Here is a 12,185-nt window from a genome sequence, read left to right on the forward strand (position 1 = left end):
GGTGGAGAGTGGTTCGATGATTCCCATTGCAGCTTTTCATGGTGGTTTAAGCATTCTTAAAGGATAGCTAAATGCTCCATGGGGCCAGTGCAGTAAATTAAATCAGGTCAGCATAGTTGGGTCCTTATTCACTGCTGTGTTACGGGTGCTGGGTTTTTGTCCATCCTGTTAGGACAGGCTGGGAGGGAAAGCCTGGGTTTGAAACTTCCTTCACGGTGCATTTGTGTTTTCTCTTGGCTGGCGAAGTTTTTAAGGTTCTGGCATTTAAAAGATTGCATAGCCGCAAAGTCAAAAGGGTGGCTGATGAAAGAAGGAAACCTAGATTGCATGAGGAGAGTGTCGCTGTCATTCTGGTAATGACTTAGCAAGAAAAAGAGCATTTTTGTCCTCTTATAAAATGAGAAACTGACCCTGGATGGAATTTATTTTAAGAATGTCTCAGGAAAAGTAATTGCTTTACATTTTCTGCCTCTCAACACTTCTTGCCTGTCCTTCAACCCACCCCATCATTTAAAATATAAGCTATTTTGCATGTATGTGTATCAAAAAACCATGTGCTTACATGTCCCCATCCTGAAGTATATAAGGAGCCATCCGATAATACAAATTAAGATGAACACCAGTGAAGCTCTGGGTAGGTTTTTAAAGAAAAGTTAGTAGTAGCACTTCTTTGTTTTTCTTTTTCTCTTTTTCTTTCTCTCTCTCTCTCTCTTTCTTTCTAAATTTTTTTCTTCCTAACTTTCTTTCTTTCACTCACTGTAGCATCCTATTGATAGAAAATTTCTGTACTTAACAGAAATTATTAGGGAATAAATTCTGTATTATCTGATGTTGCTGGGACTTTGCAGGTCTATAGTTCAAGAATAAGTAATGTTCCCAAGGTTAGTTTCTGTATATATACAAATCCCTTTCTGCTAAGTATAGGGAAATTTTACCATGGTCTACCTCTGCACAGTGAAAACCCTGGTGGGACACGTTTGGAAATTTTCATGATTGAAGAAAACATGCTGTTCCCTATCAATTTATAACTTCAGGATCTGAGTTAATCATCTTACCTGTGTTGGTTGGGTGTTCTTCTTTTGGGAAGGTGGGGACTTTAAGCAAAGGCCACAAATGAAGAAATCCAGTGAGTTGCTGAGAGAAACTGGGATGGTAGGATGAATGTATCTTTACTGTTAAAACTCTGGAAAACTCAAGGTTTTATGAAAAACCATATTAGAATGAACAAGGGTCCTGTTGAAGGCTTTTGAAAACTGACTTCCAGTCATGAAAATTAAATTCCTTTTTATGTTGTCCTGGTGCTTGAAGGTTGACTTTTTAAGATGAATGCGGGTCAATAAATTGTGCTGTTAATGTGGCACTGTTGTCACTGCCTCCTTTTAATGGGCTTGCTGATGAGAGTTCTCCTCCTCCTTAGGAAGTACGCCAGCCAGAATATAAAGTGTGTTTTAATATCATCCTGTTAATATTTTGGGAATTTGTAACCAGCTTACTGTTCTCTTTATTGCTTTCCTTTCATTTTTTTTTTTTTTTTTTTTAAATGCAGGCAGAGATTGTCAAGAGGCTGAATGCTATCTGTGCGCAAGTCATTCCCTTCCTGTCCCAAGAGGTAAGGCAGTTGGTTTGAGACACTGGGCTAGAAGGTGCCATTTTAGTGGTTTTGCAGAAGAGGGATTGTGGAACTGACTCTTGGGCCATGTCAGTCTCTTGGTATTTGTATGGCACATTTCTAAGATACAGTGTTCACATTCCAACTTCTACACCTTATTAACATTCAGTGGAGTATAATTGTGTTCATATAATGGAACATTTTCTAACGTGTGAAGCAAAATTCAATTGTTAAAATATCTTGCTGTTATTGGACGATGTAGTGTTGTTGCTCAGAATTATGACTGTTTTCCATAATGGCCTCTCATAGGGTGGATTGAAATGTTGCCCAGAAGGGTTTGTTACACACTTTGGTCACTGGGCATTAAGAGTTGCCAGAAAGACACATCCATAGAAAGTGCTTTACATAGTAAACAGACTAAGGTAACTTTTGGCTAGCTGCTTTAAAAAAGTTACTTACTACCTGAGGAAATCTGAACACTGTGCCTGCACTTGGAAAAAGATAGGCAGGATGGACTCTGTGGGTTCGGCGCTCTGAGTACCACAGACTTCGTGCCTCTCTAGCGCTCACCAGCGTGGAAGCATACGCTGTCTGCAGACACGCTCACGTTGGAATGAGAAGGTGCATTTCTCCGGGATGGTGGCGTCCTTGTGACTTTTCTGGCCTCTTTTTGTTTGCTTGCTTGCTTTTGGTAGGCAAAGTTCAGGTGAAAATGCTTCTGGATTACTGAATCTGTCATTTGCACCTGTGAAAAGGCAAGAAGCTAGCTAATGGAATAGCAGTGTGTCTCCGCCACCGAGCTTTGTGTTGTGGGCTAGAAGGCACTGAGGCATTTTCCTCCTACCCTTCACTTCTGTAGGTATGTTGTGGCCTTGCTTTCCAGGAGAGCTGCCCATCTGCCTGCCTGCCAGTGGGCATGTACTGATGTGAGCCCGCAATGGGTGTTTGAGCATGGGTGTATATTATAGATAATGGGAATTCCTATGTAAATTCTTACTTGGTTTGAACTCGGTTGGATCTCAGTAACCATGGGTACCTTTCATCAGGTAAATATCCCACAGAGAACTCATATTCACGAACCATGGATCTGAGTTAACATCCTTAATTCAAATGTTCTTCTGGACCACAAACAACAATGGAGGAATTGTCTTTCTTGTCCTTTAGCTGTGACCACAAAACCACTACCCACTATATCCACATTTGCCTATTTCTGCTCAGGATTTGCTTGTGACTAGATTGGGTGGAGTTAAGAGGCCTGTTTGCATTTCTTTAGGAAGCCTGGCCGTGCTTGCCCAGTGCAGACCAGTGTGTTTCTTAGTTGAAGCGGCTCTGCTTTATGGAGCTGGAGGGTGGGGAGAATGTGTGTGCAACCCACAGAGCTGTAACCGTGTGAGGTGTTATACCCCAGGTGGAGGGAAGAGTTTGAAATATCCCTGGGGTGGTATGACACTTGAGGCCTGTGCAAGCATAGACCCCCCCCCCATCTGTAATCACTGGTAGATCTTACGCCTATGGCATTTTTGCAGAATCTGTGGGGTTATATGCCAAAGGGGAAGGAGGTCTTGGGGGTGGTGGTGAAGCTGATCTGCAAATGGGTTGTTTTCCCACCTGAGTTGTGTTGTTTGTGCTAGGAGGCCCAGTAGTGGTGCCGAGCAAGACCGGACTGGAATGAATTGGCTAAGGAAGTAGTTGTACCCCACAGAGGAAAGCCACAGGGAGATACTCGCAACTCCTTCTCTCTGCTTGAGGCTGGGAAGACAGCATCATGATCTCACCACTTAACGGTTTATTTCCCCAATACTTTTGACATTTCTTGGTTAAAATCCTTGATTTGTGTGTAACGAATGACCTGTGTCATAGTTTTCTAAATCCTAAATATGTGTATGTCTTTTCTTCTGCTTACTTTGGATTTAATTGGCTCTTCTTTTTTCAGTTTCTTAAGGTGTGCGTCTCTCTTTTAATGTGTGGGACACAAACATGTTTGTTCCTGTCCAACCCAGGCCTCTCTGATGTTTTGTGTCTGAACATTGCCCACCTCGTTTCATCTTCTGGGCATTCTGTGAGCATCAGACTTGTCGCTTCTGTCCTGAGGCCAGATGGACCGTAATCTGGAGGGAGGGAAGAAGGCAGGTTATTAGAGGAAGATGAATTCTATTTCCTGTCTCTTCAGAGGCATGGAAAATCACTCTTGCATGGCTGCGAGCGTCACTCGGTGCCAGGACTGAAGGCTCTTAATCTGATCTTTTAACACCGGCTCTCTGTGTGACAGTCTCACTGCCAAAACGGCAGCTGTGGCATTAGAATTTATTTTAGAACGTTTTTATTTAAAAATGAAATGATTGTATGTAGAAAAAAGAAGAGCATTCCCTGAAGACTAGTACATACAAGGTACAGGACAGTGGTTGGAGGGGGTTTTTTTGGGACTTTGATGGCAACAAGAGGTAAATCCACATACCTTTAGAAGCCCGTTTTAAATTTAGCCTCCGTGTGCTCGTTAACGTACCTGCTTAATACTGCTTGTGGTTAGTATACCACATTTCCTAAAATTTAAAAATTACACATATAATGCTGAATGACAACTATTAAATAAATTTAGTTTTAAGTGCCAGACTTTTTTTGGAAATAAGTTGTGTAATTATGGTTCATAAATACTTAAAGTATGTCTGTGTATTGCAGGAAGCAATCATAAGAAAAGATATTTTCCTGGTAGATTTCACAAAAACATTTTTTAGAATTATAGCCAATGTATATTTTAATGATGTGTCTGTTGCACTTACATGTGACTACTTCAGAAGTCCCAGGCGTTAGACAAAAATAATTGCCAACTTTTGTCATTAAAGCAAGTATCACATAAAATTTTTTTTCTTTCTTTCCTTTTTTTTTTTTTTTAAGATTTTATTTATTTATTTTGACAGCGAGAGATCACAAGTAGGCAGAGATGCAGGCAGAGAGAAGGGGAAGCCGGCTCCCTGCTGAGCAGAGAGCCCAATGCAGGGTTCAATCGCAGGGCCCAGAGACCATGTCCTGAGCAGAAGGCAGAGGCTTAACCCACTGAGCTACCCAGGTGCCTCTAGTTCTTTTTCTTCTTCTTTTTCTTTTTTTTTAAGGCAGGGTGAGGCACGCAAGCAGGAGGGGGAGGGGCAGAAGAAGAGAGAGAGAACCTTAAGCAGGCTCCATGTTCTGTGTCATGCCTGACACAGGGCTTGATCTTGCAACCCTGAGATCATGACCTGAGCTGGAATCAAGAGTCAGAGGCTTAACCTTTGCCGCCCAGGCACCCCTCACATACAGTTCTAAAAATTTTATAGGATCCCTAATACCAGAGTTTAAAGAAGCCTCATGAGTGAGTCCTCACCTGTCTGAAGCTGTTTTTTTTCTCCCACTTTCTTTTGGATTTTAGGAAAGGGTAAGACTGTTACCGTCAGGTTTCTTCTTTAAAAGGCAGATCTCGATGTAGTAAGTGGGGAGTTCTTGTCTCTCCTGCTTTGGGTCTCCTTTGCAGGAGGGGAGCTATAAATAATCATCTCCCCGTTGGCAGGTCCAGAAGCAAGAGATGCCAAAATGATGACAGTTGGATCTGGGTCGAGTCCTGGCCTCCCTGTTAAAAATTACATGGCTTACTGTAGCCAAGTAAAGCTGGGTGACCTTTTTAGCAAAAGGTTTGCCTCTGGAAGCCTCAGTCTCCTCACCTGTACCTGAGGTTAGTGTGCCACGCGTACTTGGGATCACACGCATGCAGCGTGGTGCCCAGTAAGCCCCTCCTGATGCTGGGTCGCCGCACTGCCTGCTGCAGCAGGAGCAGCAAAGCGCTCTGAGTTTCCTGTTTGAGAAGACGTGGAACCAGCCCTCCTGCCCCTCTTTACTCATTACCTTTCGGAGAATGAATTGGTTATCTTCCTCTCCTCTGTCATCCTTATAGAGGAAAAAAAGTATAAATTAAAACTGAAGTTAGGGCTGTGTACTAGCTAAAAATCTCAGTGAGGCGTATTTGGTAGCCCTAAGGGTGATTTCTCTTCTAGCTCCAAAAATTAATTTTCTAGTGTAGCAAACACCTGTCTCTCCCCAACGAACAAGCAAATATCCGGACAGGGACAGCCCGTCAAGGGGTTCGGCCTGTAGAGCTGACCTCTGGAGGAGCAGTGGTTTGGGATGTGGTCTGTGTTTTGCCCACGAAGCTATCTAGAAAAACAAACTTCTCAGTCCACTTGGGGACTGGCTCTTTTCCAAATATCTGGTTGCTTAGCTGAAGTTAGTTTTGTTTTTACATGTAGTTTATGGATGGACTCTCCTTTTTGATCAGTGATTTCAGATTATCTCTTGTAGACCTTTAGACCTTATGAGGCTTCAGCAAAATTGAAGGATGCTCGTAAGTAATGACTTGCCTGCAGGACCCCTCACCCCCCAACCCCTGTTTCTTGTTTCTTGAGTTACTTAAGTGGAGGCAGAACTGCTTTATTGCTGGTGGAGTAACCCTGTCGACTTGTTCTCCCAGACCTGAGGCAGAGTGATGGCAGAACCCCCAGCTTTGAGGCCTGGGCTTCCTAGTCAGCATCTGTTTCTTCCTTGTTTGTGAAAATAATGATTTTGTGGGAAATGAAATGAATAATTTAAATCATTCTTTTGACCACATTTAATAATAGTCCTCTGGTCATTAGAAATTTTAGGCTGTAAAAGGGAAATCAAGAGTGAAATTTTTAAGCCTTTTATTTTTATTCTGTATTTACCTAAGGAAAAGAGAGTATTCCAACTTGAAGAGTTTCTGGTGCACATTTAATTGTGATTCAAAACTTGGTTTTTATTACCTTGATAGCCTATCTAGTGAGTAGAACCAACTAGTGTCTTCCTCTGGAATTATGCAGATTTATTTGGGTGCTTTCCATTGCATTTAAATAGTAGAAAATAATACATAAGTACATAATGGTATAATACGTGCTTGTTTAAATTCCAATTCCAATAGCAAGAATAGCTACGATACCTGACTTTCTGTTTTGTACATGCCATAAATTTGGTCCTTTTAATTTGATGGCAAACAAATCCCTTCTATGATATGAGATATGAGTGTATCTCAAATGCTGCTTTTTTAGTACCTGGGTTAATATGGTGCTGAATTGCTCTGAACCACATTTTGCATGTATAGAATAATTGTAAAATGGACGTTGAAAAATGTGATCAGTCACTTTCATATTGTGCCTCAGGGAGGAAATGAACAAAATACAGTGGTTACATGCACTGGTGGCAGTGTTCTCGCCTCATAATGGCACCAGGTTAACTCGTCTTATTGCTTGTTAACTTTGTAAGGAACCAATGGCTTGTGATAACATGGTTTGATGTAGGTGAGCTTGGCTGAACTCACCAGAGATCCCCTGATAAGTATGCGGTGACACCCGCAAGACCATCTTCAGAGATCGTTCATTAAATGCCAGTAGCCTTCATAGGAAGGCTGCGTTCCAGTCTGCATTCCAGTTAGGGCCATTTTGTCAGTGCTGGTAATACATTATGACAGTGCTATATATCTAAAGGATGTCCTGAAATGACTAATACACCTAGGTTGAAGCTTTCATGAATTTTGTCTCGTTTTTGGATTCTTACATTGGACAACCTTTCATTTAAAATCTGTTTTTTTTTTTTCCTTACAAAACTGACTGACGTATCAGGGAGCATAATCCTGTCCCTTGTTCCGTGGTTTGGCCAGCTGACTTCTTCTATGTGACCGAGTACTTTAGTGACAGTTGCGTATTTGGCGAGATCCTTATGGTGACATTATGGCTTGCTTGCCCTCAGTAAGTAAATGGTCCTCAGGAAGGAGAACGTCTCTGCAGGTTTCAATGTTGACCTCCTTTCAGAAGCAGCAATGCCAACCCTTACCTATATGTGTTGAAAAAATTAACCTGCTTTCCAGAAACCTCTCATTTCTTTGACTTTCAGTTAGGTGGTGATTGGATTATTACTGGATTATTACTTTACAATGCTTTAAGTAGCTCTTATAATATCTATTAAGGTAGCCATAGCCATGTGTGGCTATTTAGATTTAAAACTAATCTGGGGCGCCTGAGTGGCTCAGTGGGTTAAAGCCTCTGCCTTCGGCTCAGGTCATGATCCCAGGGTCCTGGGATCGAGCCCTGCATCAGGCTCTCTGCTCAGCAGGGAGCCTGCTTCTTCCTCTCTCTCTCTGCCTGCCTCTCTGCCTACTTGTCATCTCTGTCTGTCAAATAAAAAAATAAAATCTTGAAAAAAATGAAAATAAAATTAATCAAAGTTAAACAAGGTTACAAATTAAGTTTCCCAGTCACATTAGCCCCCTTTCAAGTGCTCAGTATCCACTGGTAGGTGGCTAGTGGCCGCCAGATTATCAGCACAGATTTAGAGTTTCTGACATCGTAGAAAGTTCTCTTGGAAAGCAGGGACTTGAGAATTTATTGGATAGGTCAGGCAAGAATGCTCTGTCCTCATGTGGGTCGGAGCAGTGAAGGTGAGGCTAGGTGGTCAATAGGAAAAAAACCTTGTACAGCACTTCCCAAGCCTTAGTCCCAAGTTTCACAGCTAAAATTGTTTGGAAAACCTTGCATACATATTCAGTCTCTGAGATTTGAAGCTCAGAGAAGACCTGCCATTTACCAGGTATTGGCAGAATTAAACCCGGTGGGTTTTTTGTTTTGTTTTGTTTTAAGTAATACCTAATTTCTTGTGGGACTAACATTTCTTGGAATACCATTAAGAATGGCCAGTTTGAACTTAAAGCTTATTTGGGCCAGTAGAGTTGCTGAAACAGGCTGAGTGGGATTTTAGCCTTACTTACTGGGCATGGAGTGACACTTTCACTCAGATTTGACCTGCTTAGCCATGCCGGCAGTATTCTGTCTTACCACCTAGAGCACCACAGAGGAGCGACAGAGGAGCGGCCAGAGAATGAGTGGCCTAAAGCCAGTGGCCTAGGGATATTTAACTGGGGATATAGAAAGTGAAAACAATCATTAGGCCATTTTCGTGTGCTTGAAGTGCAGTCCATTGAAGGAGAATGTAGAGGCAAAACTGGGTCCAGTGGGAAGAAGTTGGGAGAGGTAGCTTTCTAATATTATTAGAGCCCATTATCCCCACATAGAAAAAGCTTGTGCATGAGGTGGAGAGTTCCCTTCCAGAGGATATTATCAAGAGAGACTGACGTACTGCTTGGGGAGGGTATGGCTGAGGAAACGCATCTGTTGGATATAGTAATGGCTTTTGGCCTGTGGCTGATACTACAAGGCCACCCTCCCAGTCCCCGCAGCCAGGGCACCATTTAGAAATCTGTAGGCTTTTGGGAAGGTGGAGAGGCTTTTGTTGGTCAGTTTATAGTTACAGTGCTTGGGGCACTACTGCCATCTGGGTCTCATGTTCTAAGGCCTTTACTAGTTCTGAGCAAGTGGCTTTTTATGTACATGTGGCTAATGAGTCCTGTTGAGCAGGAAGGGCATTTGGTCCAAGTTCAAGTTTATCTTTCCCTCTAGAGTATTGTGTTAGCCTTCTGCCTGTTCTCCCTCCTGTCTGGCTCATCTCCCTGTCATCCAGTTTCTTTCCTATTCTTTACTATCCCAGGTCTATCTTACTGAGATGCAGAACTGATAACGCTCAACTGCTTTAAAATTTCTAACAAAAATTTTGCCCACTTGGGGACATCTGGGCAGTGCGGTCGATTAAACATCTGACTCTTGGTTTCTGCCTAGGTCATGATTTCAGGGTCGTGAGATTGAGCCCCACTCAGGCTCCTCACTTAGCTCAGAGTCTGCTTGAGATTCTCTCTCCCTCTGCTTCTCCCATTCATGCACGCTCTCGCTCTCTCTCTTTCAAATCAATCAATCTTTAAAAAAAAAAAAAAAAGAAAAAGAATGCCTTACCAGGATAAAGTCCAAGTTTTCTATATGTCATGCAGAGCCTGTCAGTGTTTGGCCTCCTCCTGCCTTACACATTTCACTTCCACTAGTACATGGTTCTAGAGAGTATGCCTGGGCCCTACCCACGTGACTTCGGGCTCTTGCCTTCGTTGTTATTTTTGTGAATACTTTTCCGCTTAAAGTTTTGCCTGTGTGTTTTGCCCTGCCTGAGAAGGCTTTCATTCCCACCTCGCTTTTTCTCTCCCAACTCTGCCCCTTAGCCTGTTCTCTTGCAGCCATCCACGTTGGTTCTCTTCCTTGACAGACCCGTGCCTTTCTCCTCCAGGGACCTGGCCCAAGCTCTTCTCTCTGCCTGAGATTCTTTTCTCCTTGCTTTATCCACAGAACTCCTGCACATGCTTCTGGTCTCGGTTGTTGGGTCAGCTTTCACAGGGAGTCTGCCCTCAGCCCTCAGATTCCATTAGCTATTTCCCCAGTAAGTGATTGCATAGCATCCTATAATTTTCCTCATGGAAATTATGCTCCCGTTGTGATATTACTGAGCCTTGTGGGTGTTACTCATTCACTGTCTTGTTCATGACTCTAGTCTTGGTTCCTGCCACAGTCGCCTGGCACACAGTAGGTTCCTAACAAATAATTGACTGAATGAATAAGCAAACAAAGCCTTTCCTGATGCTCTAGGAAGTATGCTGGGCATGCCTTCCTATAACCTCCCCTAGTATTATTTTATGTCTTGGCTTTGCTATATAATATAAGATGCTCTATGTCTGCGAGTTCCTTTTGAGGAGTGGGGGCCATTATCCCAAGTGCTGACTTTTTCATGTCACGTGTCAGGAATATTAATGTTGTTCATTATAATAAATCCTGCTTCACTTTACACCTCTGCCTTTACCCACTACCTCTTTACTTACCCCTATCAATAAAGTAGGTAGGAGGTAAGGGAGGGGGAGTGGGTATGAAAAAAAAATTCCAAGTTGTAATGTAGAGGTTTTTTTCCCCTGTTTTTATTAGAAGTACTACATCTGTTGCCATGCCCTAAAGTATTGGCTGGCAGGTATGGTCATTGTCATCCCTTCCTCAAAACATACATTAAACACCTGCTATACATGTATTAGTGGTTTGTTAAGGTCTGTTTTCTCAGCAGGCTTTGTTGGACTTACGACTTCTATCGTTTCAGTCTCTTTTTTGTTGAAAATATTAATCTCAAGACTTTTCCTGAAAAATGCAAAAAATAATCTGATGATGAAAGTTAAGTAGGAAAGTGACTTAATGTATAGAATTTCATTTTAATGCCCCCATCCATGCTTGTATTCCTTAAATCACAGTGTTTAATTGAGATATAACTTACACATCACAAAATTCATTTGTTTAAAATGTATATATAATCCAGTGATTTTCAGTAAATATACAGAGTTGTGCAGCCATAATCACATTACAGGGTTTTTGTTGTTGTTGTTGTTGTTGTTGTTGTTTTTGTTTTGGGGTTTTTTTTTTGGCTTTTTTTTAAAGGTTTCTTTTTTAAAATTATAAATCTCAGTATTTTAAAGAATAAATTATTGGGCTTTCCCCCTACCCTCCAAGTCCCAGTTAGAGGCCTCCCTCTCTCATCTTAGGCTTATTGATATATTCTCAGTAGCACTTTATTTGGTGATGGCTGGGAGAAAAAGTTCAGTTGGGGCCCCCATGTGAGGGAGCAGCTTGAGCAGTAAACTGCCACAGGACTGTTGCTCTCTGCAGATTGACTGGGGCTGGAGTGGCTGTCACCACTTGTGGTGAGGTGGCAGAGGGGAGAAGCAGGAAGTGGGAGAGGAAATGAGCTGCAGGGTGGAGTGGGAGGAGAGGAACAGATGGGAAGGGGAAGAAAAGGGGAAGAGATGGCAGACGTAATGGGAAAACCATCAGGGTTCTAAGGAGATGTGAAAACTTGCTGTTTTCTGAGTCAGAGAGCTTATTTGTTAAAATTGGAAATGGAAAAAAAAATGCCACCTTTGGGTCAGTTTTTGAGGATTTGGGGCTTCTTCGTCCAGTGTTCATTTTTTTCTTTGTTTGAACGTTTGCCTCTTCTTTCCTGGGGTGTGCTTCTTCTCGTGTTACTAACACGGCTGAGTGAGCAGGGTCAGGGTGTTTCTGGTGCTTTCAGAGCACACTGGGAGGAGGCATTCTTTGCCCTAGGGAATTTCAAACAGCAGATGATTCACAGTTGTAAGCAGAAATAGGGAAGTAAAATCCTGAACTACAGGTAGAGTTCAGCTGTGGTGTTAGCCCATGGCCACTACCATGAAAGGAAACAAAGGAGCTGAATCATGACTTCCATTGTCATTTTAGCTTTTTAGCAAGAGTTTCTATAGGGACATCAGATGTCACTGTTCTGGTTCACTGCCGTGTTTCTGGTTTTCTCAGGAAATGCTCTTGATTTTAATGCTGAGCCAGAAAGATACCCTTTCTGCCCTCAGGCATCTTTGCCTGTCTTGGCAGTTGGGAGTCCAGGTTATGAAGCAAGAGTTGAGCAATCTTCATGGTAGAAAGGCCTTAACTAGCTGTATTTTCTGCATGTCCGTCTTACAGAACTGTTCTTTGAATACGTAATATAAAGTAGAGGATATTTACTAATATGGAAATATTTCAGTAATATACCGAAATTGGACATAGTAAGAACTTAAAAAGGCTTTTGTTGAATGATTGGATGCATGAGTGCAATGAATGATATG

The 12,185-nt window shown here is 42.3% G+C and overlaps 1 protein-coding gene across 11 annotated transcripts in view; it reads left to right on the forward strand.

Moving 5' to 3' along the window:
* The window catches only part of TLE4 (TLE family member 4, transcriptional corepressor), a 141,194-nt gene that overhangs the window by 33,803 nt on the left and 95,206 nt on the right, over positions 1-12,185 (forward strand). For 8 of the 11 annotated variants that reach the window (XM_032866689.1, XM_032866690.1, XM_032866697.1 and 5 more), the window contains exon 5: positions 1,547-1,609. The exons of the other annotated variants lie outside the window; for them this stretch is intronic. In XM_032866689.1, coding sequence (XP_032722580.1) covers positions 1,547-1,609 — 63 coding nt within the window. The remainder of the gene's footprint in view (positions 1-1,546; positions 1,610-12,185) is intronic. 11 annotated transcript variants of the gene reach the window in all.

The sequence above is a fragment of the Lontra canadensis genome, unplaced genomic scaffold, assembly GCF_010015895.1.
Source record: "Lontra canadensis isolate GAN:19392208 unplaced genomic scaffold, GSC_riverotter_1.0 scaffold31, whole genome shotgun sequence".
Classification (NCBI taxonomy): Eukaryota; Metazoa; Chordata; class Mammalia; order Carnivora; family Mustelidae; genus Lontra; species Lontra canadensis.